This window comes from Larus michahellis, chromosome 5 (assembly GCF_964199755.1).
Source record: "Larus michahellis chromosome 5, bLarMic1.1, whole genome shotgun sequence".
Lineage (NCBI taxonomy): Eukaryota > Metazoa > Chordata > Aves > Charadriiformes > Laridae > Larus > Larus michahellis.
The window spans coordinates 31,852,892-31,879,399 of NC_133900.1; the positions used below are offsets into that span (position 1 = coordinate 31,852,892).

The 26,508-nt window shown below is 39.2% G+C and overlaps 1 protein-coding gene across 4 annotated transcripts in view; it reads right to left on the reverse strand.

Moving 5' to 3' along the window:
- Positions 1-26,508, reverse strand: part of NFKB1 (nuclear factor kappa B subunit 1) — a 59,312-nt gene that overhangs the window by 17,459 nt on the left and 15,345 nt on the right. Inside the window, exons 4-14 of one of the 4 annotated variants that reach the window (XM_074589450.1) lie at positions 20,031-20,071; positions 17,375-17,473; positions 10,468-10,616; positions 8,755-8,918; positions 7,771-7,929; positions 6,956-7,060; positions 5,001-5,092; positions 4,265-4,403; positions 2,917-2,961; positions 1,685-1,807; positions 550-639 (exon numbers count right to left, since the gene is read on the reverse strand). In XM_074589450.1, the coding sequence (XP_074445551.1) occupies positions 550-639; positions 1,685-1,807; positions 2,917-2,961; positions 4,265-4,403; positions 5,001-5,092; positions 6,956-7,060; positions 7,771-7,929; positions 8,755-8,918; positions 10,468-10,616; positions 17,375-17,473; positions 20,031-20,071 (1,206 nt within the window). The remainder of the gene's footprint in view (positions 1-549; positions 640-1,684; positions 1,808-2,916; positions 2,962-4,264; positions 4,404-5,000; positions 5,093-6,955; positions 7,061-7,770; positions 7,930-8,754; positions 8,919-10,467; positions 10,617-17,374; positions 17,474-20,030; positions 20,072-26,508) is intronic. The other 3 variants (XM_074589451.1, XM_074589453.1, XM_074589452.1) reach the window with 3 other exon arrangements.

The window sequence follows — 26,508 nt, forward strand, 5'->3', positions numbered from 1 at the left end:
ATTCAATCATAAGACTTTGGAAATAACTACAGAGTATTCAACTTGTAGACTTGAAATGATTTCCCTACTTTAGGAAGCCAAGAATGCTCTTCTTATTAACTCAACCTTTTCCATTGACTTTTATGTTATTTCTCTGCACTACCGTGTGGTACCAGACTGTGGCAACAAAGGCAGATACCTTTTCTCTGGTCTGGTCCTTGGGTCACCTGTAATCAGCATGTTCAAGCAAGCAAGAGGGCTGTTGCTCAAAACATACACTGAACATTGAAGCACATGGAGGGGTTTTGGTGACTGCTTCTCAGGAATTAGCAGTAAAAAGCAACATGCACACAGCTTTTAAGGCAGACTCAGAGAGAATTAAAGAGAAGCAGGGCAGTATAATCTACACAAACCCCTCTGCTGCCAGAGATTCTAGAAAAGAGACTGATTCTAGTGAAAAAAAATAGTCCTCCTCAGCACACTAAGCTAGACCTGCATGACGCTTCAGAAGTGTACTGTAGAATAAAATAAAGATGGTCAAAGTCAATCCAATGACATTTTAACTGTTACCATGTTTCATTCCAGCATTGGACTTTGTTGTGCCAGGGTGGAAATGCATCCCTCCGAAAGCAGAGTATCCATATGAAGGGTAACTGAACCCTAAAGAAAGGAAAAAGATTAAGAATTAATAGAATTACACCTTAAAGCAATGAAAACACCATCTGGAAGAACACTGATCCTAAAGAACTGAAATGTTTTCTACATACATTCTGCTTTATTCCATCTGATTAAAATGAATTTTCCAGACTGAAGGCGAACCCTCCCCCACTTCAAAACTCCAAAGAAATTCTAGATGGTTGGCTAGTGACACTCTCTATCCCAACATCCATAAGACCATACAAACGTACTGTCACTTCATCTAAAACTCAGCTGAGATTCACAAGCTACCTCTCTGCTTTTGAATCTTTGTGATTGCAACAAATTTGTATTCTGGTGTTGTTATAGATGCGCTGCTAGCAACGCATGGAACAGTTTGAAAAGCGCTGCTCTACAAAAACGTTTGCAAAGGTATTGTGGTTCAGATGACATTTGCTGACCTAGAGGTTTTTAATGCTCTGCTGCAAGAATCAAAGGAATGCTCTTACGGATCCTGCATCTCAGATATGCTCTGGCTTCAACAGGTAGAGCATAGTAGAAAATTTACTAAACAGTATCCAGAATTTTTTAATAGTTCTTTACACTAACAGGGTTCATTTGCCAAATTCCATTCCTGGTCCCAGAAATAACTAAGAACCTGTGTAATTGTGAGCATCCAAGATGATACTTAGCTGAGCTGTCTGTCCTGGTTTGAGCTAAGTGTCTTTGAGGCCCTAGGAAGCAACAAAGCTAAGGTATGATGGATTTCTGACTCAAACTCCCTCAACTAGAAAAGCCTTATCCGTGACTTAAGGCTTCAAGGAAGAGGAAAAAAAAAGTCACTACAAGCCTCATCTACAAGTAGGAAGGCAAAGGGGCTGCAGAATTATTTAGAAAACAAGGAGATGCTTGACTGAAATGAGTAACACTGCTACAAAGACAGAAGAGTCAGGTTTTATCTACCTAGAAAACAATGAAATCCTCATCACATTTTAAAAATTGGAAAAAACATCTGTCCTGCTCTCAAAGTAGAAGCCCTTCCCCTCTTTGTCCAAAACTGCTGCCTTACCAGAGCCAGCACCGCCACCTCCCCCTCCATACATGCCACCGCCTCCTGCACCACTGCCTCCACCATAGCCATCAGAGAAGTTTGGCATGAGCTTCTGTCGTTTTCTTTGCACTTCTTCTTTATCTGGGTTAGAAGGAATAGATGGGATAAGGAGTCACTCTTACTAACGGCCATGCACAGACTACAGAAAGCATTACTAAAGTTTACTAGTTTATAAAGGAAAATACAGAGTGCTGTAGAAGAGTCAACTCTCTTCTGGCTCCAAATAACAGAACAACTTTGTATGTAATGGAGCAGTGAGAATTCCTGTGAGAAACAAGCTAGTGCCAAATCCCCAGCCAGACCATCAGGATCACTTGGGCCAGCATGGTCTCTTTAGTTATGTCAGGTGCCTTGCGCTCAGACTGGGAGGGAAACGTGCAGAGGTGTCTTATGGGGCTCAGAGTTTCCTTCAAAAGTGTCTCATGTACTTAGAGCCCTGGAAATCAGTGGTCCCCAAATTCTTTTATGTCTAAGGCAAGTCATAAACCAGCACAAGTCCCCCGAACCACAAACTTGTTCAAGAAAATTTCCTTTGGGGATTATACACACAGGCTCTTCTGCTAAGCAAATCTACTTCTGAAATGGACCCTTATCAAAGGGTCAGCAAATCACAAGGCACTTTGATTTCCTGCAACTCCAGTGCAGAGTACCTGCAGTGCCCTTTGGACTTTTGTTGAAGGGTAAGGATGGCAAGAAATGGTGAAAACATCTGCTTGACATGATTTACTTAAAATATCAGAAAAAACACTAGAACAAAGATAGCTTATTTTCAGGCAGGACATAACACTGTCAAACCATGCTGAGCAGCAGTAGAAAAAAAAGCCTAAATATTTTATAGCGTTAAGTACAAAATAATACTTAGCCCCCCTGGAAAGCAATAAACAGAGACTTAAAAGAAGTACCCCAGTGACCGGGGAAAGTGAAAACATCACGACAACAGCAACAAAAGTAGGGATACAAACATTACAGGAGTTAAAATCCAGTAGAACTGTTGAAAGAACAAAATATCCTTTGTTCATTAAACGATCTAGTAGTTTTCAACAGCCATATGACACAAAGAAATTTCATGCACAGGCACACCAGTCAGTGCACCAAATGAGGGTGCTGAATACATGAAACAGTACATTGAAAAGTACAAGTGCGTTATTTCCAGGCATACATGATCTGTAAGTATGTATGCATGCACGCACCAGGCATACTCACACTGACGAGGAGAGAAAACTCTACAGAGCAATCTAGTCAGAGAAACAAACAAAAAATCCACATACGCGTGTCTAAGTTTGTGTGGACACTTGCAACAAGGGGAAAAAACAGGCCCTAAATGGTAATTTTATGATTAGGTTGTGTAGGAGATCCAAAACCGCACATCACGCTGAATTAATTTTACTCCATTAAGAAGCGCATAAAAGAGGTTTGCTTCAAATCTGGAAACTTTGCTCTGCAGTTGTACACTTCACTTTCAAGAAAATTTGTGCAAGAGAGTCCTGAAATCATTACTGATACAAAATTCTCTAGCAACTCTGGAAGTTTTTCTGAATACACGCTTTCTGCTATTTTATTATAATAGGGGTACAGTAGATTCCTTTGGACATCAACTGACATCCCTCCCTCCTCAGCTGACCTTAGTCCATTATCACTGATGCACACATATTTAGAGATTTTGACACGGTATTGATTTCAATACAGCTCTAAGTTAGGCACTGAAAACGTGCAAGATTAGGACATAACAGTGTAACCTGCAGGCAGGTAAACTATTAAGCAGAAAGACCGTCTTAGTACAATGAAACACCAATTCTGACTTGGGCCTCAAGGCATTTCCATATCACTAACATTATTGATATTTAAAACCGTGATTGGTGCTGCTATTCATGTCAAACATTCCAAATATAGGCTTTAAAGGGCACAGATCTGCTAGTTAAACTTTTCACTAACAATTTAGGAAGCAGGTCTGATGCCGCCAACTATTCTACTTCTGCTAATGACTAATATTTTAACACAAGAGCTTGAAACAGCACCCTCCCTGCTCTCACAAGAAATGCCTTGGGCTTACTTAACTAGTACAGGCAATTGGAAAATTCAAAAACAGCAGTGAAATTGTGAGGCGTGATGTTAAAAGAAGAGAACTGCAAAAGCCGTACTTTTTCCACCAGATACCAACTAGTCTTTGGTTTATGGTTTCATCTGAAAGTACTGACAGTAAAATGTCCTCAGATACTATTTTGCAGAAACTCAGAGGAAGAGAGTGCCATCTACTGTATGGACAGGCATGCATGCATATAGGAAACTTGCAGGGAGTAAGCCTCACTAGGAACATTGTCGTGGATTTACTGCCTACCAGTCCAACAAAAAACCTACAAACCCATGACAGAGCTACAGCTTTTCATACTAGCTCTGCACAAAACAAGGAGGCAAATATTCTATTTTCTAAAAATAACTACAAAATAAATCCCTCATCCAGCAAGTCCTATCCTATTAAAAACATTCCTAGGGACCCTGCAGTTTCTGTTTCCAACATATAAAACAGGTTTAATGAATTACCTTTGATTTCCGGATAGTAGAGAAAAGGCTTTGGTTCGCTTGTTTCTAGATCAGATTTCCGACGCAATTGTACAAATACAGATGCCGGCTTTGTGATATTGACATCTCGATACTTGGGTGTTTTGAACACAATAGCAAACTGTGAAGGAAACAATGATAAGCACATCTATGGTGGAGCATGGGTTTGGACAACTTTGCTTTTATATTTGTGTTATTTTGTAGCAGTTGGTTCATGGCTTGGGAGGCAAAATTTCTTGGCAAACGGCTGCTACAATAATAAACTTCCATTTTAGTTTTCAGTTGCACTTTTGAGTCCGAGTCCTAGAGCCTTTTGGGAAAGAAAGAACTGCTGTGCAAAGTACCACCACATCACGTATGTAAGTACTGCACTGTTTGTCCCCATATCATTTAGTATCTATTCTGTGGCTTTCTCAGTGTGTTCACAGGAGCTCTGAGAGACTTTTTTTTTTATATATCCTATCCCAATTTACACTGCTGCATGTTAAAGCAGTGGGCCTATCTCCCAATTTCCTCGCGCTCTATTCCTAACCTGCCTACTTACCTAATGTGCGTCTTTAAAGAACAGTTAAGATCGTATTATTATTAGGAAGTAACCAACAAAAGAAGAAGTTAGTAAGGGATACAGATGCTTTCACCTAATGTACTAATTATAACAGAATCCCACTTTACAGAGTTGAGAAGATCATTAACAAATGACCAGTGCTCTGTTACTTACCTGTCTATGTACATCTGTAGGAGAAAAGTCTCCAAAGCCTTCCCACATACCACCATTCTCATCCTCTTCATAGAAACGTATTTGAATATCATCTGCAAAGAGTGAAAGAAGCACTCCTTGGGCTGTTTGTGCATTTTTTTTTACTTTCAGCTAAGTTTATTTCAGATAAAATCAACATGGTTACTTTTTGGCTGGGTGATTACATGAGTAATACATCAATTATCTCTATCCATTTTATGAAAACATCATAAATAATCCAGTTTTGACATCAATTTTAGATCAGCAATGACTTCACTGAAGTTGCTCTCTATTTACTGAGCAGTAAAAGGAGAACTACGTTCACTACCTCTTCCTATTCTAGGGCTATAAAACATTCCAGAGGAGCTTTATTTGGAACAAACATGTAGGGAGGGGAGAACTTGAAGCGTGAAACGTAGAAACCACCCTCTCTCCTCCAACAGTTTCAGTTCAAAAAAACTGTAGCAAAACCTGAAGTGCCACAGCTCAAGTTCCGCTTGCTGCTGGCAGAGCGCCACTTTGGAGCTGCAGCTCAGAGAGACGGCAAGGGTGTGAGTGAGCGGCACGTCAGCAGTGATCCCTCATCCCCCAAACACAGCACAGGCCAGAAACACATGATGTGGCTTCTGCTCCTCTAAACAAATTTTCTTTCATTCCCTTTGTATTTATTTATTTATATTTTTAGGAGAAGCTGGGAAATATCACACTAGCATATTCCTCCCCGAGCACACCTATGAGAAAAAACTCAAAAAAGCCTATTCTCTCTTAGGGTGACTGACACAGGACAGGCTTTTGGAGCAGACAGACTGCTTCCTCTGATCCACCACCTGCTTGTCTCAAGACTGTGAAACACCACTTCCAGTCCTGCTGTCCTGCATGCTCAAGTTCCTTCAGGCAGGAGGTTTCTGAGAGCAATGAGGTCAGGGGAAACCCCGATCCAGCTGAGGGGAAACCCCACCTCAGGGCTTCCACTGAGTCAGACATTTATTTATTTATTTTGTGCAAAAGAGTTATGTTTCATCTCAGTCCTTCTGATAGCAGAGGGTATACACACTACTGAAAGAAAACAGCTTTTTTCAAAGGCCTCTTTTTCCTAAGTGGTAAAAGAACATTTGCAAGAAAGAGAGGTGGAAAAGGACAGCCTGTATTAACAACGAACATCAGTGTAATTTTAATAACATGTGCAGGGACTGATTCCAAACAGGCGAGAACAGGGCACCTGCTCCACCATGTAATCTATACCAGGGAGTCACAGGTATTACCTAGAGCTGAAAAATGCAAAGGATTTCCCTCACTCCCATTTCTTCTTTTTAGTTCAGCCCAAATACTACAACCAACCACATTAACCATTACCTTCCTATCCAAAAACAAAGCATCCAAATCCACACTGCCCAATCCTGACACACTCATAGCCACGACCAGAAATTACCAAAAGGAGTCTGTGAGAAGAATCTGTTTACACCGAGTAATCTCTACCACTAGCATATACATAAAAGTGAAGTTACTAGCAGCAGTGCTGAACACATTCAGTTCCCATTGGTGGTTAGTAGAGACTGCTCATACTTACTCTTTATAATCAGGAACTTAATAATAAATCAGAAACTTCAGAATAATGCAGAGCAGGTGTTACTTAATGGAGTCAAACGTTACCCAGGACCCACTACCCACAAAAAACCCAGAACATGGGCAAGGGCAGAAATTTGAGAAGAACAAATGATCACATGGTCTCTGTGGAGGCAACACAAGCTGAATTTGCTTTGAAACAGGCTATTTTGATTTATTCATTTTCTGGACTGCTGGCCTGGCTTCTAGAAAGGCTGAGTGCTTACAAATCCTGCTGCACTATCAGGGCAGGAGAATACTAAGGCAGCAGAGCGGGTTTCACGTGTACTCCATGTGAACACCCTGGTGTGCCTTACGATACTTAGGACTCTTACCTTTCTGAACCTTGTCACAGAGAAGGTAAATCTCTTCCCCTCCTGTTACGCACCCTGCTGTTCTGTCCATTCTTACGATTTTTAAGTTGGAGGCATTGGGAGCTTCTATTGAAAGGAAAGATTAAAAAAAACGCTTACCTTCATAACAGTTTTAGATTTCAAAAAAACCTAAGCACAACACATAGAAATGCATTAGAAAGACAAGCCTCCAATAAAACCTACCTAAATTTATCTATGTTTTTTTTAAACATGAATAAATCAGCAGGTATATATATATTTTATATATATATTTGAGAGATATACATAGCTCAAATACTGACAGGTCTAAAGGAAATGCATTGAGAACTCTGGTTGTGTTAGGCTCACAAAACAAGGACAAGCAGATAGCCAACAAACTGAAAGGTGTCAAATTCTCAACAGGATTGAAGCAAAGTTGGTTTTTTTCCCTTCACATCTTGTGTGACAAACCGTTTGTCATAGAAACGAACTGAAAACCCTGCAAAATTCAAGCACTTCTTATGAATATAACAAGAGTTTACAAAATCCTCATAACAAAAGCGGCAGGATTAAACGTGCTAACAGCAAAATAAAATCCTCCTTTATGGCTTACATCACCATCTATTAAAAACCAGAATGATACCATATGTACTTGGACAGACATGGAGGCACTCATACATCGACCACTTGTTATTGATCAAATAACAGGAAAGCAACAGGGCCACATGAGTCTATGTATAGCAATATCTACATATCATTTTTGTACATACAAAAGCTTGCCCCTTATTAAAAAACTAATTAAAGCCATATATACTTACTGCTGTCATATATTGCATCTGATATAACAGGATCAAGTCTCCTTGTGAAACTACCGTTACTGTCAGGGAGAAAAGCTGTAAACATCAGACGCACCACACTGAGATCCATTTCTTTAGTCTGCTGTACTGCTGCCTGACGAATAATTTCTCTTTCACGTTCTGGAACCGATAAGTAGACAGGTGAATTAACATAAGCGGCAGGGGACTCGTAACAAAACAGAGAGAGCATTTTCCAAACTGTCATTCCATTACAATCAAAAGGCACCAATAGCGAGGAAATGTTTTCCTCTTCATTTAGTATCCATCAGCTTCTCTCTTTTTAAGCAGAGAGGAGCAACTATTCACAATATACTGCATTCATCTCGCAGTTTGTGCATCAGATGTTATTTAAGATAAGGTATACAATTAAGAGACATATAGAAAATGACTGTTTTCTGCTCTCAATTTATAAAGGTTGCGAAAAGGACAAAGGCCACCACTAAGGACATTTGAATTCCTGGTATTAGAGTGATGAAGAGAAGGCTGGCCCCTCTATACAGTGCCTGAAAGAAACGTAGACCACAGGTTTGAAAGCAACGTAGACCACAGGTTTTACAGGGATATGGGTGAAATGCAGCTGAATGGAACAATATTCTCAAAAGACGGTCCCCAAATTACTGAAGGATATCATGTCTTGCAGCAATAATGCAAAATTATTCTATTTATCAGCTTATTAAACAGGATAAGAGCAAGGAAATACAGGTGCAGAGGTGGGCAGAGGCAGCTATGGAAGGAAGTTCCTCCATTCTCAAGCGTGTGTTGACAGCAGAGATTCTTTCTTTCAGATTCTCTAAAGCACAGCAACAACACACCACCTCTTAAAGCACATAGCGATAGGCTGTTTTCCTACCCAAGGCCCTTTTCTGGCTAAGAATCTGTATTTTCAGAAGCTAAACCTGTTTTTAGTAAAAGGCCTATTAAAATCAGGCCATCATTTCTACATACCAGTTAGCTGTCTGTCTCCACATCCTTCTGCCTGCAGATAGTCAAGTTCAGGATGCACCAAGAGTCCCGGGTTGTATCCTTTTTTGCAAGCATCTATCATGCGTGTTTCCAGAGTTTCAAACACTTTCTTCTTTGTGACATGAAGTATTCCAAGATTCGCAAACCTGCCGAATTTTGATCACGGGAAGTATTTTCTTAAAGCTTTACGCCAAACCTGCAGCAGGCAGTCTCTCTCTTACCAGAGGCAGCTACACAACTGAAGTCAACGGAAGGACTCTATAGGCTTACTTAGGCACTATTAATTCTTCAGGGCAAATTTTCCAGCAATAAAAATTCATCCAAGCTTACAAAACATGTAAAATGTGGACAATTATATGGCAGCGATTGCACTGGTGCATGGGATTTCCCCATGGCATAAGTAGTAATCTATTAGGTTTCAGACCTGCACTATGGAAGCAACTTACAAAACATTTGAAAATCTGGTTGTCACACCTTGTTTGCTCTGTCTTGGCAATGATATTAATATGTCATTCTATATGGCTGTTATGCAGAGCAACTGCTCAGAATAAGCTCCATCCGTTCAAAATGATTTGGAGAGCAAGCAAAGAAGCTAAAAACAGTGCAACATTTTCCAAAGGAAATGTTTTAAGCAAAGCTCTGGACATTCAGCAAGACACTTCAGGTATCTATTTGAATGAAAACTTCCATAATATAGGATTCGCTTTTGTAAAAATTTCCTGGCACATTTAAAAATCAATTAGATCTGGAAGTATAAAAACAAGACAATAACTCAATTTTCATGTGGGTCAATTGAGGATAGGAAAGCTGTTTCTAAACATCTGATGAAAAACAAGACAGGTTAGGAAATGAGCCAAACTTTTCAAGATGAAAAGGAGCATTTCAAATAAAGCTATTTAAATTGTTGTGCTTGGTAAAGTTAGTGCACTGGGCTTGGACATCAAAAGTTACAGTTTAAAAGAATCTCTCTCTCCCAGCCCTCTCAGCTTTTTAAACTTCATCTTCTTCACCAACAAAGACATTCTTGAGATCACAGAACTAAAACTCACAGCCAGCATGAAACCTGATCTAAGCCTGAAAACATAGACAGGAGCCTCAGCTCCCATTTACTGATATAAACAATTATTCTTTTAAATTAAACAAGAACAGACCAACTACAATTTCACTACAACCTTACTGCTTTAAACTTAAAAAGTTTGACTCATTTAGTATTTTCATGTTTATACGTGTCTTGCATTAATTTCAAATTTACTAACCCTATTTTCTTAATGCTCTTCTCTTCCCTATATGCCTATTGGCAGATTTCAGCAAAAGCAAAATATTGATCAAAATGGTAACAAAAGCTCTTCTTCAGTAATTTCATGGTCCCTTCTCTTTGATTGAAACTACTTATGTTTTAAAGAATGGGATTAGAATACAAATTTGGATTGTGCACCAAGGGATTGAAACCCTACAAATCCTAAGTGAAAATTATTCGCTTAAATCTACTTAGCTTGCTTAGGGCAAATTCTACAAAGGTAAACACAAACCCCATTTATTTTTCTTTTTAAGATACAAACAAAACGCAGATCAGAGCATGAAGACTAGTGCTCCACTTAGCTGCCTCTTAGTAGTATTTCTGTATTGCTCCTTACAGTGTTTACGCTTGATTCTCTCTCCCTTAGCCCGGCTTTACAAATGAGTTGACAGACTTACCCTACAACCATATCTTTAGGTCCTGCGTTAACCGTGCATACTCCATCTTCACAAAATTTACCCACCAAACTGTGAGCGTGTAAGTGGACGTATTTCCCATTAGTAACTAACTGGACGATTACTTTTGCAGGTCCAACGTAATTGCAGATCTGTAAAGAAATATGAAAAAAATGTGGGATTGTTTGTTTGGTTTTTAAAATGGAACAAGTAATGATTCCAGGTGAGTGTTTTCTGTCAGTTAAATACAATGAGACTTACACAGGAGAAACGCGTATGCATTTCCTCATTTAAGACAAATGAAAAACTAACTGTACCAGATCATCACAAAGAAAAGCCAATACTTTTTTTTGTAATTAAACTTGACATACAAATGACAGGAGTAGTGACCAAAAAAGCTAAGAAATAAAACAAAGCTAAAGGAAAGCAACCTTCTGTTTCCCAAATTATGAATTTGAGTTTTACCTCCTGGCCAGTTAATCCACATTGCTCTCCTTAAATTTCAATTAGTACATTGAATTCACAATAAACACTGTTAAATGTTAAGAAGCATACAGAAAATGTACATATTTAACAAAATCCCCTGCATTATTTTGTCCAATTTAAAAAATTATTATTAGATTTTAAAAGGAATTAATTCTATATTCATAGGTATTTTCTTAGTTCAATATGCTACATCAATACACGTTACCCAGTCCAGTAAATATTTCCCTTAGCATACATGAGGATATACGCTAAACCCCCACCTAAGATTTTGCAGGACTGGAACTATGATAAACTGGGTTCCTTAGTGTAGCCAACTCTGGCAGACTACAAAGCTTTTTTTCCCCCTGTTGTAGTTTCTAATCACCATACCTTTTTAAATAGCTTTTTTAATTTAAATTTAAAATTTAAAAATCTAAAATTTTATTTTCTTTCCTCACAAATAATACTTTTCAAGTCAGTTATTGGTTATGCACCACTTTCAAATTATGCCGAATATAAAATTACCCCGCTTTCAAAAAAGCAAACATTACCTTCCCTTCCAATTCACTTAATTAACCCTTTTATCAATGTTGGGTTTTTTCCCTCCTCCTCTAATTTTTCTTCTAATTTGCCTTGGGCAAAGTTCTTTGTATTACAGCGGCTTATAGATCTAATCAACTACAGTATTAAAGGATCACGGTAAACATTAAAGTGATGAAACAGTGATGAACTGAATACTTAAGGTTATATTGTTGATAAAACACTGATAACCAGGGATTGCCACAATTTCACCACATTACTAAGTCCTGCTAGCTTCCTTCACTCCAGTTAACCCCTCTCTTGAACCCATTCCATCACAGCTAAAACACTCTGCATACATACAACGTGTGCCCTCCCCATCTTCCCATTCACTGCTAAAAGCAAAAAAAAATCCCAACCATGAAAAAGCTGTTCCAGGAGGAACAGGTGTGCAAAAGTTCTCTCATTACTCACTGCCTGCTAGTTAACTGCATAATACTGCACATTAATGTGCATTTTACAAGCGTCAGTTTCTAAAATACAAAACATGGGGTACTCATGTTTCTCTCTTGTTTACAAATTGTAATGCCTCCTGGACTGAAACAACAACAGAGATGCAGAATAATCACTGCTTCACCATTCTCCACCATTTACCAGCAGTGGGAAAATGAAGAGATCCCTATGTGAGTTTCACTAAGTCATCCAAAAAGAAAAATGATCCTGTTTGGTACTGCATGTCACCACCACTACTACAATTAACTTTTCAACAGGGGAGCTTTAAAAAAATTATTTTCATTTTATCCCTCACTAAACAAGCCTTTCCCTGCTATAAAGTTCCCAGCATATCTATCTATAGTGTTATATTCATTATGAGTAACATGCGTGTTCTAGTATCACATCAGAAAAGTTCAAGACAATCCTTCATCAGCTGTAGAAACCACAGTGAAACTGTAGGTAGGACTGCTGCACGTCAAGGACTTTCCAGTCTCTGAAAGCAGAACATGTAACTGCGGCGGTAACCAGATTGCGATCTCCCCCTCTTACTCAGCTCAGCATGATCTTTGTAGTCTCTTATCTCAGGGGAAAAACAAAAGAATTCTTAAAACGTAATACCTTATGTAGGTCGTAAGGCAAGAAAGGACTATTTTTGTCATCCACTCTGATGTCCTATGCTGCAAAAACTACAGAATGTCCCTGAATTTTTTCCTACCTGTATTTCTTAGAGACAGACTTTCCTACTTGATTTTGAGATATCCGGGTTATCTCGGCGCCCAGCAAACTAGCCTCAGGGGTTAAATATCCTTAGGTACTACAAATTAAGTCTCAAAGAATTTTTCAGTGTTTCTGAATCATTGACACCACAATTTCAGAATACCTTAAAATTTATTCTGTCACTAAGATATACAAATAACTATCACCTTTTACATAAGAACTTAAAAAACACATCAAAGGCATTAAAAGATAGAGGGTATATTATAATGCTGAATATCTACAGAAAACTAAGGATTATGGTGTTCACACAAAAATATATACTCAATATGAGAGGGAGATAGCATGTCTGTACTGTACTGCTCAAAATCAGAGCTGTGGTCTGAAAAACATAGCTACTGAACTTCAAATTAAAGATAGGAGAGAAAAAAGAAAATAAGGAGTTCCTGGGAAGAGCATAGCTGTAATACTTGATTACATCCTGTACTGAAGCAGCATTCGATTGATCTAATCTGATAAAGTTAAAATGCTGCAGGCTCACATTTATCTGCTGTTTCTGTTTGAGAGAGATTTGTCTGAGAGATTACAAGGACCCTGTGAACTTGAAATTGAGTCAATTTCAAAACAAGAGTTGAAAGTTTTTTCAGTTATTTCACATCCTCCTGCAGTCCGGACCCTAGCCAATTTTTTATAGTTTCTGAAACTTGACAAAAAGTTTGTAAGAACGTTTTCCTACTTCAAACATGTTTTTTCCAGTTACTCTCACAAAGCAAGAAGTGAAACCAACTGGTCAACGACAGAAAGCAAATGATGGAAAAGACCACGTCAAACCTACAAAGCCAGCAACGATTTCTCTTTCTAATTACTTTGTTGTAGCACCTATAGCCCCAATCCTGCCTAACCTTCAGTGTGACTACTGCTGTCCTCAATACACACGTACAAAAAGTCTTCCGTGGATGAGGCATCACTCACTCTTTACAGTGTATTTTCACAGAGCAGCATCTTTTTTTTTTTCAGTTGCTAGTTTAAGACAAAATATTTCAGATGTGGTAAAATCATTTAGGCAATTGAATACTTACTCAGAGGTCTAAGCAGCAGCAATGTAAAGTAACTTAAACCAACGGCAGCTGAAAATCTGATCCTCTGAATGTGAGGTTCACTCCCATGCTAAAAATATGAGTTAGGTGCTCTGCTTTAGAAGCCCAATTCAAGGGACTCGGAGCCCCGTGTTCAGCCAAATTAACGACAACAGTGAAAACCCACAAATCTCACTGCATTTAGCTTTGGCTGAATTTAGTTCAGTACAGGCTTTTAAGTGGGGTAAGGAGTTATAAAAAAAAGTTTGCTCATTCTTGTCTCATGTCTATTCCTTAATTCAGCTGTTAAATGAATTTTTAACTTGTAATCAGTGACCTATCACTCTACAATTTAATTCCTATGGTGAGAAAAAAAGCAAATATGCTGCTCCTTTCTTCACCGAGAAGGCTCATCAACAAAGTAACTTGATTAATTTTCCATAAGTTCCCCTCCTGAACTTGAAGTATGTGCTGAAATCCCCGATTTCAATACGAACGCTTATCTCCAAATTGCGGTATAATTTGGGATAGCCCCAGGACATGCCTGGATGGGCAGTTCTCCTGTTCAGGGGCCTGGGTTTAGGGCTGCCTAACTGGTATGCAGCTTCGATTCCTACGCTGAACTGCACAATGTCCAAACTCATCCGCAGAGAGATGGTGCTCATTAGCTCGGGCACACCTCTGCGCAATCGGTTACTCAGCCTCTGGGATGGAGCTGATTTACATCCAGCTCACAAAGAACAGGCAACTTGAGTTTGCAGCCACCCACGTAGATTTGCCCCCAAGGAGATGAAAATTCAGGACATTTCCTTCACATCGCTATTTTCAGCAAATTCTTTTCACACCCAAAACTGGATCAAGTACTTTAGTGTAAAACATGAATATGCCTACACTAACATCAGTATGCAAGATCAGGACAGACATGGTAAATGTGTAAGAAGGCCAGTGGAAATTTTCAGCGCAAGTTTTCTCACAGTTTTTCAAATACATAAAAAAAAGCAAATTATGAATAAAAAATTTAGCTAGTTAAGTAAGCCAGTGATAATATTAGACAATCCAGTTTTATTCTTTCTTCTTATACTATTGATCGTTTCTTCCCCTGGACAAAAAGCTAATGATGAAACAGCAGCTCAGAAGCTTTGATTTCAACTGTTCTAGATAGTAAACATTTCCAGCGTTGTGTTACTACTGTTACCTAGACACCACTTGCCACAACTGTGCTGTCAGAAGAGGTTTTCAATCAATTCCACCTTGCTGGCCAGTGCAGATTTGTCTTAAGTGTGAAGACAGGCATTGCAGAACTGCTACACTAACTCCTGACCTACACCATCTCCTAATATACCATACAGGAGGTAGTTAAATATGTAATTAACTACCAAAACATCTTGCTTAGAGACATAGTGAAGCCTTCAGCACTCCAACCTTTAAATGAAAGATACATCTTGATGTGTTCCAGCTCAGCCACAAGTTAGTGAGGGAAAAATAAAAGGGTGAAGTTGAACAGTTCACATTGTGCAAGAGGTCATATAAAATAAATGTGTTTTCTTTTGGCCTAAGAAAAGGGAGTAGGGTGTCTGCAATGTTTTTTTGTGCACTGAAGATGTCTATTTTCAGGATGTCCCATGGCAGCTACTGGTAAATTACATCAGCTTTCTGTGCAGAGTTGGCCAAGCAGAAGAGAGATCCCAATGTGAGCTGCACTGACCACACCATGGCCAAGGTTTAAAGATCTGTCACAAAACCTCCTTTTTACAGTACAGCCAAAGCTCACACTACTGTCCTTTCACAGCACTGTGATCAACCAATGGAGGTTTTATGGTGAAAACCTTGGCACAAGAGTAAAAAAAACCCAAACAAACAAAAACCAAACAAAAAACCCAAAACAAAAAAACCCCAACGCAACAAAAACCAGCAATCTTCAATTGTGCTCACCTCAGTTATGACAAGGTGAGCACCCTTTGACAAAACACAGAAGAGGCTTACAGGAAAAGGTGTGAAACACTTCTGTCTTTACTGGCATCACTTGAATCAAGAACAGGCACTAACAAGCAATGGCCTTGAGGAATTTACTTGTTGTGTTCCCTTGCCAGCCTCTCCCAGCAGGTGTTGCCATGTGGGGATTTGTACTAGAAAAAACCCAGATGCACACAGTAGGACGCGAGAGAGGGAGGGGAAGGGACACGTGTGTGTGTGTGTGTGTGTAAGCTTTAGATGAAATTAAAATCTGATGATCAATGAAAACAGAAGGTTTGATGGAAAGCCAAAGAACATTTTGCTTTCTAGATTACTCACAGAGAAATTCCATTTTCTATATAACTCCTCACTGCGTATCTGCTTTTCATGCTATTGTGCGACGCATCACACCTTTACAAAGTATCATTTGTGTTATTATCAATACAGATTGGATTGGAATTCAAAGATCTGGCTCAACTGAGGTAAATTATTTTATATCTGAACACACCAGTGAAATTTCATTCACTGGTTCATCATTACCGCCCCAATAGGAAAGGGAAAAGCAAGTAGATCCTTTGCCTGGGCTAGTAAATTTTCATAGGAGTTTTGCAAGGCTATATGAAATCAGCTTTCCCAGCCTCTTCTCAATTTGCAAGACTAACACCCTAGGCTATCTCAGCCAATGCTGATTATTTTCCATTGAGTCATGCTCATACTGATTCATTATGGAGATGCAACTGTTCCAAATTCCAGCCTTTCTCAAGAACCGTGGAAGAACTACACACGTACTGCAGCGAAAGCTGAGGAGTGGCACACACCAAGACAGAGGCCGACTGCTTGCCACTCTTCCCTCCCCTTCTCTCCCCATAAAGCAGAGAGTATAAAATACATTAACCCGGCTCCTCATGAGACAATCTCTACTGTGATATTTCAAAGAGGTAATGCAATACCAAGACTAAGACTTTCATGAAGTTAAAAAGTAACGAAAAGACACAGCGTATCTTTTCTGCAAGAACCATAGGCAAAGACAGTTCTCTAATCCTACAGTGATTAATCACCACTGTTATAATCTTCATATTGCGCTAGCACAGAATGTTCTTTGATTAACATCCTTGAATTTTTTCCAGGGGAAAAAAGTCCCAAAAAAACGTTCGGCGAAATCCTGCTCCTAATATAACGCTGCTCCTATTAAAACAATAATTTTTCCGTTGCCTTTAAAGGAATTATGTCCTTAAGAACTGAGTGCCCTAGAGATATTAAATAAGGAGTAACGTGAACAGGAAAAGAAGGAAAACTTGATAAATAGGATCTTAGAGTGAAGTGGAATAACTAACCAGACTCATGCTTTGCAGTATGCTAGAGTTGGAGTAATTGAGCAGCTCAGGCCTCGCTTTACGCTAAAACTGCACCTTAAGGAAGTGCTCTATTAGTCTGCATGACGGCAGTGAGGTGGTAGCTACAGGAAAGCTTACTGCTCAATTGCTGGCAGACAAATACAGTGCCAAAATAACTCCACAAATCTGAAGACACCTTCCTTCTCAAAAACAATTACATTTTAAAAGTTGGGATTGAAATGCAGTCAGTCTTGAGTAATTTATTACAAATTTATGTTGATACGCAGTAAGGTCATATACACATACATATGACAATTGCATTCAGGTTGCAAAATTAATGATTTATGTACTTACTTTGACCTGAGGGTATGATTTTTTGTTCTTTTCACTAGAAGCACCAGGAAGTCCACCATGTGAAGGCCCTTCGCACACGTATCGGAAACGAAAACCCCTCTGTGGAAATAAAGGAAAAGAAACTTGAAAGCTGTTTAGAAACAAAACTAAAAAAAAAAAAAAAGCACACACACACACATACAAGCAAGACTTGCCCAAACACAACCCACAAACAGAAAAGTTACAACTGTTCACTCCTGAAATGCTGCCTGAGTGCTGGTTAATGAAGCACCACCGAACTGTAGCCCTGCAGAAACTGTTCTATTCTCACTCTTACACACAGCAGCAACCTGAAATTTTTCTTTCAGTAATTGAAGATATTTTGAAGCAGAGATCTATTTATACCCTCAAAACAAAATAAAAATTAAAAGATAGAGAATGCGAGAGCATATATTCTCTCCCATGATTGCTGCTAGGTAGAGAGAATGGAAGCCAATAATAATCAAGGAAGTCCAAAGCATCAGAAAGAATAGAACAGGGATGAAGCAGAAATGCTTCTTCCTTCTGGGAAGAGCGTGTGAAAGCTGTATCTCCAAGTGGAGTCCAGCAACAGCCCAAAAGCTTCAGGAGATTTGAGTGGCTGGGTTTTCACCTCAGCTACATAAATAGATGTCTGAATATACTTTAGGGAACTGCAGGGTATTAGCAACCACTCTAGAGTACAACTGTCCATTTATTCCATTTTTATTTACAGAAAGTAACATACCCTTTGCTTCACAGGGTAATCTATAAGGCCAAAAGATACAACTCGTAAGAAAATGTATTTGGTAGCTCTACCTCTACTTAACTATATTATTTCACGTGGCCACCAACTTTGAATACTTTCAGATCTATTTCCCAGTCCTGCAATTTCCAGCAAAATCTCCATCTCATATGAGGCTCCCAGTAACTGTCCCAACAGCATCAGTTAGTGTTGTATCCCCCATCAAGAATCATTCAACTTCTTTCTAATAGGAGACAACTCTGAATTCAAAGTCTGTATTAGCTGACAGTGAACAATGCAGTTCAAAATTACTCTGTAATCATTAGCTTCAATACCTGTCTCGATAAAGCCTTTTCAGTTTAAGAACTTGTTTCCCAGGCAAATGTAAAGATCTGACTTTTATTCAGATACTGACCAGACAACGTAACTCATCCATAAGCATGTTTTTGCCTTCCTACAGTGAACTGAGTGACCGGCTGTACTGTAAATGAACTCAAGTTGCCCAAAAGGCAAAGCAACCTCTGCAGTCACGACACCATGAGATGACCAAGTCTTCTTTCACCTCTTTGCCTTTGATCCAATAGATCCAGCAGTCATCTGTGTGGTCTTCCCCAGTCTATTGCCCTTACTATCCTAGCTATGTTTTCACACATAGTGTTACTTTCCCCAGCTGTCTCTTTGCTCCAAAAATGGTCACAAGCACAGCACTCTGCTGATAGATCACCCTCATCACCCTGTTATAAGCCATCGCCCAACTTGCCCCATGGGTACTCCACTACAGGAGCTGTTTGCTGAGAAGTCATCCATGCAAAAAATGGCTTCTCCTTAGGTACTGCACACTGTAGGCTCCACCATTCAAAGACACAACAAGGAAGAAGCAGTGTATTCTTCCAAGAGTTCACAATACACTGCTGCTTCACCTGTGATCATGAAGTGTCCCTATTCCTGGAGGGATACTCAAGCACAAAAACGTCTTTGGTGTGTGGCTGAAAAAAAATGTTCTCTACTGCCTCCTACCAGGAAGACTGGATTGCACCATGCTTCTGCAGAAGACCAAAAGGAGGATGGGACAGCTTTTAGTCACCCTCTCCCCCTGTCTACTTAACAGCTCCATAAGGTAGGATTTTATGCAACTGATTGAGAGAGGCTGAAAAAGGGTCTCCTTAAGCTGTAATAGCTTCAGGAGGAATACTTGTAATTGCTGATGCCACCAGCCAAAAGGGAACAACACCCTGGCATACTTCAGGGCAATCTTGACCCAGCAATTATTTGTACATCAGTTGCATGAAAACTATCCAGCACACTGGGATGACTTTCATACTATCAGAGAAGCGTAAGCATTTGCTACACAGTCACAAAAGAGTTACATTCAAGTATTTATCTTCATTTTTCTAAGGTTATTCAAAACAGGCAACTGTGACAAAAGGAATCTCAAAGGACAACTGAATTTCTTTACGATGACAAAGCACAAGTCAAAAGTTTCTCTAACTTGGGAACAGAATGAAATGTTTCTATTTTTTCTTTCATCTATTTCAAGAAACGTGAAACAAATTCTAAAAATCTTCCATGTTTTGTCTAATAATTTACATTTCAAAATACTGGGGTACTGTAAGAGTCACTTCTAAGATGAAGAGTCTATAATACTTAACAAGACATTTTCTTAACACACTCAGGTTTGGTTTTTTTTGGTCTTCTGACACTTCCAGAGAGACACAAAGATGAAAACAGAACAAAACAGGAAACAATTTAACTACAAAAGTGACAGGAAAGACTACTCATAGTTAAGTACCACATTTGTTATGAGAGTTGAACCTCTTCAATATTCTTTTTTTCTCATCTTAAGTCATAATTTTATTCAAAGAAGAATATACTGACATAGCTACCTTAAAGATTTTCAAAATGCAGTGTTCTTACCTGTTTTGGCTGTTCTATGATTTGAAGATATGGTCCATCTGCTAACATAAAAGAAAAGTCATAATAGAAATCATATTTCTCTTAGAATGACATGAATTTTCCAGGGGTAAAATTGATGTCCTTGAATGTCTAGAGATACAATTTTTGAAAGCACCTAAGCATCTTCAGAAGTTAAATTTTAATAAATAATTTAATCACTTGGCAATCTGTCATTTCCAACATTCACAAGACCAGTGGAGTAAGAAGGGAAGGATTAACTCAAAAAAAGTTAATTTTAGCTCAGAGGGCCTAAATGGGCAACTCTGATCACTCAGTTAAGAATCAAAAGGGTGAGTTAAGAACAGGATCCCCCCCTTGCCACTGACAAGCAGCCTGGCCTTCCTGAGCTAAGGTTAACTTTTGTATTTAAGCCCCTTGGGCTCTAAAGACTATGCTCACAAGCTTTTGGCCTTAGGGCTTCCTACTGAATAGGTGCTTTTGAAAGTCTAGAGACAGCCAATGGGAAGCTCTGAGGTATGGGAATACAGGAGGAATTTAAGCTGTTTCAACATGTCCTAACAGTCAGAATTGCTTTAAAAAAAACCAACCTGGACTTGAGGAGACTAAACAATTTACATTCTTTCAATAATTTCAGAAACACTTTTAAATATACTATTCTGCTGTGCCTCTAAAAAACACTGAACACACTCTATTTGACCACAGATGTAGACTCTACAATGGGATCCAACTTTGAGCATGATGCCCATACATAGGATTACGTTCTACTAAAATTCTATTTGTGTCTTTCAAAGAAGGCTTCCTTAAACAACTTCCAATCTTGCACCACTCCCTGAACAGTGGCTAACTTCATACCATAAACCTCATTCCAAATTCACCAGTTTAAATAGCCCTTGAGCAGGCCCTAAATCCAATGAGAACTCTGGGCCACGAGAGTTAAGAATTCATCACCTGATCAAAGCTTAGCTCCAACTCTGATCGTTTAGATTATTTGCATCAAGAAGGAAAGCTCTCTAGGTGAATAGCTCTTAAAATACAGTTTCCTGCCTCTTTTTAACCAGAGAAGAAGATCCTTATTTCAATGCTAAAAATTCAATTGTTATGGAAGCAGATCCCAAATGACAGCTTCACTGTGAATACCTACACAATATTTTACCAGCTATATTCCAGTTGGAATTATGTATCATCACTTATACTCTATTAAAAGGTATTCATGCCAAGGAATCAACCAAGCTCACTGGGACATGTGAAACCTCCAAAGCAGACAAGCCACAGCTATGTGACGGAGCCTGCAAGCATATAAAGCATACCATGCCCTGCCAACATCCAGGTGCAATCTGCCTCCAAATAACCGCACCATCTGCAAGTACCATGCCATCCAGCTACCTCAACTAGGTAGTATCTGGCTTCAGCACAGAACTACATACTTGCATCGACTTTAATTTGCCAATAAGCCTAATGTTCACCGATAATTAAAAATGGCAGAGGATTCATTAATTTATACTTCATTGTATGACCACACGCATCCTTCTCAGCTCCTCAATACAATTTCACTTTAATAAAAGAGACCTTCATGTCTTTAGTCAGCACAGGTCTTAACTGAACAGGCCTCTCAAAATGAAAGTTTTGATAAATATGCTAATAGATGGAACTAGTATTTTGCTGTTGAAGTTAGCTGACTCAACAACTGGATTAGCTTCATGCTGAAGTTATATTGCAAATGCTGGTCACAACAATTTCACATACAAAGATAATTTATTTCCAAAGTCCAACACTCTTCCTGTGAAAAAATAAACAGTGCTACAATTAAAATCTTGAAGTCATGTAAAACAGTTGCCTCAAGATACATCAGCTTACTTTAGAAAGCAAGAAAAGCAGTTTGGACTTTAGAAACTTTAAAAGATGTAGAGTAATATTTAGCTTTGGTGTGGTTTTATGTTTCAATTTTTGTCTGTAACACAGACTCAAGATGAGTCGAGTTGGGCTTAAGCATTATATTGGCACTTAAATTTAAGACCTCTGTTCACAGACCTCTAACCCTCCTCATGCTTTAGGCATCTAAAATTTTATACTTTAACAATTCAGAAGCCTTCCATCTTCTAGGCACTGGCAGAAATAACGCACCTAAAATACAACTGTGTAGTTCAACTTTCAACCAAGCCTCCGGGGCAGGACCTGCCAAGTAATTGTTCTTTGGCTGTTCTCCACTTAGGAATTCATTTTCAAGGCATATACGTTGGGTCAGTATCAGCACTAAATACTACTGCTTTCTCTTAAACATTAGCCAGAGAAGGAAGCACTCTTATCCAACAGGTAAGTGGCTGCAGCAGTCCCCCAGGACGCAGCAGACTCAGGTTCCAACTTTTCCTCAGCATAAAGAAATTCAAACTCCTAAGAGAGGGATATATGCTATATCAATATATCTATATATCAATACGCATATTGCAAAGCTCAAGGGCAATTCTTTGTACCACTGAAATGGTTTTACCTTGCATGGCACTTGTGAAAACTCAGGAAAATTAAAAACTTAGGACTGTGGTTCTTATGCCCCCTTGGAAAAAAGCTTATAAAATGCATACAAATATACTGATAGAAAAAGCCAAAAATATCTTACATGCTAATACTAGAAAAGTGCAAAAAAGGTACAGTGTAAATGTACAAAGGCAAATTAGATGCCTGTTATCATTAATCCAAATTATAGAAATCATATACCAATGTATTTAAAACAAAGTTTTAACCTTTGAGTTTTATGAATAAATATTTTTCTTTTTAACAATGGCTAAGTAATTCTCTGGTATAGCACCTGAACCAGATCCAAGTAACAGTATATAGAAGGCACTCTAACACAAGACACTTGATTACATCTGAAACGCTATTTAAAAATAAAGCAGCAATAGTCAAGGTAACTTCCAAGCATAAGTACCATGTTATTTTGACTATAAAAAGGATTTTAGACAGTTAAAGGTCTCATACAGCTGTCTTCATTAAATTCTGAATACCTTCCAGAAGTACATTAGATAGACAGCCTGTTGGCTATGTGTAGTTCCTTCTTTCTCTCTCTCATCCTTTCCCGTGGGGGGAAAAAAGAAAAAAAAAAAAAAAAATGTTTAGTGCTTTGCACAGGGAAGTTTCTAATATTTCATTTCTAGTAGTAGGCATATATGGTCTAAACAGACAGCAGGAACTTGAAAACGTACACCTTGTAAGAGGAACTAATAGTGATGAGATTTGTGATGAGTTTTTGCACCTCTGTTCTAGGCTGGAACGTTGCTTGCTTCAAGTTCTTGTTTAATGAGCAACCCCCTTTAAAGTGTTAATCAACCACAAGAAGGAACACTACTTAATGCATAGCTTAAGTTCCACTTTTGCCCTACAGAGAAGCCGAAGCGGCATACAGTCATGGAGCTGGCCTCTACGCAGGGATGACTCTCATGGTTGCCAAGAGCCAAGTTTTGACATGAGCACTCCTCACGATTTGCCTGGCGCTGCTGCAGTCGGGAGGGCTAAGAATTGCAACTAAAACATGCAGTCCTCCAGCCTGGAGGGGGTTTGGTGCAGGACGCCACATCCTGAGTATGCTTCAGTGCTTCCTTTTCTGTCTTCTCGCCTCGGTTGCCACAGACCGACTCACATCCCACTGCCTCTCCTCCAGCCTGAGTCACAGTCCCACTTCCCCACGTCTTCTTCAACTGCTACATTTCTTCATTTTCCTTCCTGCCTGAGTCAGAGGCCCTCCTGCATCTTGACACTCCCACCACTTACATTCTTTCTTCTTCTTGACAGGCCTCACCCTGCACACGCACTTCCCAAAGGAGCACCCATCTTAGGCTCCCTCTTTATTCCTTCTTCCCACCATAGCAAAGTAAAGAAAAAAGGGGTCTGTGAAGTTGGTGGGATATCCCTGCAAGCCAGGCAGCACCGTAGGACTAGTGTGGTCCTTTATCTAACAGCTTACCTAGTACCTGAAGCCACTCAATTTAACCTGCAACCAGCTGTGGTCAAGTCCCCACCCCTCACCTCCTGTCTGTTAGTGGGTACCCCAAGAGCAGGCCTCTCACCCTTGTAACCATGTGCTGTTTTGCTCCCTGAGCGTGGATGAAAACACTCATAGCCTCTAGGTTTTGACTGTTAAATCCAACACAAACCCTCTTGTGTCCCTCCTGGTAGTGGTACCTTGCTGATAAAAGCTCAGACTCTAAATCTAGTGTCTTATCCTTCCTGAAAGGTTTATTGTAGCATTTGTATGTCCTCCCCCTGACGGATTCACCCGCACAGGAACACTCCCTTGCATCTCAGCTCTGCAATGTTCAAAGCATGATGTTTAAAGCAAGCAGCACATGGGTTTGCTTAACCTCTCTCTCCCCTCACTTCATTTGTCAAAATACAAGCACAGAAGATCTAGAAAAAACATCAGAAGCAGCATGCAGGTCTGCTCATGCTTTGCCACTGCTATGGGACAGGGAAAATGAACACTCATTTAATTTTTGGTGATGGCCAGACTTCCTTGAATCTCTAACATTAACCCTCTCTGAAAAAATATGAAATAAAGTTTTTTATAAGTGCCTTCATTTTCCCTCTATGCCCTTCTAATTTCTCAACAGCAAGCATCACAGAGGGTTGGGCAGAGGAGGTTAAAGAAATACCAGAACACTGTGATTTTAGCAGCCTCCAGGCAATACTCTCCAGCTGCTGATGGCCCTGCTTCCACTTTACAGGCTTAAAACCACAACACCTTAATGCCAACAGCTAGTTAGACTAGAGCCCCTAAAACCCAAAACAATTAATCAGTTCCAAAAACCATCTCTAACACAAAATTATAAAATGCTTTGCTCAGAGCTCTGCCCATGTTCTCTCCAATTTAGAGGCATCACTTTGTCCCTCGGCTACGCAGTGAGCATCACACTGATGCGTATCTGCCTTTACACTGCTTAAATATATGCCATGGATAACACTCCCTCCATCCCCAATGCCACTGAGGATTAGTACTGAACTCTTAAAGGCAAGATACTTCCCAGCAAGCCAAAGAAGAGGCTGACTTCATGACATACTGCCTTTGCTGTTGGCGGTGTTTTAAACACACAGCTCAGTCCTGCAGTTTGCGCTGTTTTGGCACTTGCTACAGATACGTCCTTTTGTCACTCAAGGCACACAGAGACTACTTCTCTTTCTAGATTTAGATGTAAATGTAGAATTTGAACTACGTAATTATCTACTACAGCTTTAGAGACAAAATAACCAAGCCAAATTTTTTACTTAAAACTAACATACGTAAGATAGAAAAAGAAGTGAGCAAAGACACTTGAGCACTGATAACCTCATTGAGAAAATCCTTGTCCCAACATCTCAAAGGTTTTCTACCATTACTGTAAATATTAACATAACAGCAGAACATCTATAATCAGAAAGTCCCCAAATTCCCCAGCTATTTGTTGATTCAACTACGCTGGCATGATACAGCAATCCACAGTTACATATTAAACCTGCCTGCCAATGTGATAAGTCTGACATTGTGTGTTTATGAATGCTCAGATTGAAAGATGTAGGCACCACATCAAATCACGAGGAACAATTAATGCCTTCAGTTCTTTCTGTTTAAATCATCCAACTGTCCTAGAGAAAAATCCTTTTTAAGACACTTTATTTCACCCTCTCCATACCTCACCTGGAAGTACTTTTGGAAAATCACACATGATTTTTTAACCAGCCTTGCTGTGTAGAAAGAAATAATTAGTTCCTCCTTGTAAACAGCTAAAGCATAATATATAAATTATTATATTACCTTACAACTGAAGAGCTAGTCCATAGTAATGGCACAACATAGTTTCAAGCAGGGGAGAAAATAAGCATTATAGTGGTACTACTCAAGAAACAAACCATTATAGTACCATTGGATGCTATTGAAATGATCAGTCTTTCCTAAAACTTATGATTAATTTTCTTGTTTGTGATAATCTGAAATCCATGATCCTTTATTAAATCCCATTTTGTACACAGGGAACTTGCCACCTACAGTGCAGCAGTAGACAAGACCAGTGCCACTAAAAAAAAGGCCTTTTCTTAAGCAATTTTGCGAATTAAGGATAGAGCTAGACTTAGTCCAGTTAATTTTTCTATGACTGCAGAACTCAGTGAATTCTTTACTTCCCCCCCAGTTTTAGAAACAGCTGTTTTCTAGTTTAGACAGGACACAGATACCTGAAAATCAGTTTTATATATCTGAATAATTTGTATGAAACAAGTCTGGCACAAGGAGTACAGAGTAAGCTTAAAATGTACGTGTAAGAGAGATCATTATGGGGAAATCAAAATTCCAATAACCTTATTTGTTCCACAGAAACTCTGAGAGAACAGTTAAAAAACCTCTTGGTATACAATGCAGAAGCCCTTTAATCCTACACAGATGAATTTTACCGAACAATTTTATCTGCCTTAATAAAAACACACTACAAACAAATGATTGCAACATTAATTTGTTGGATGC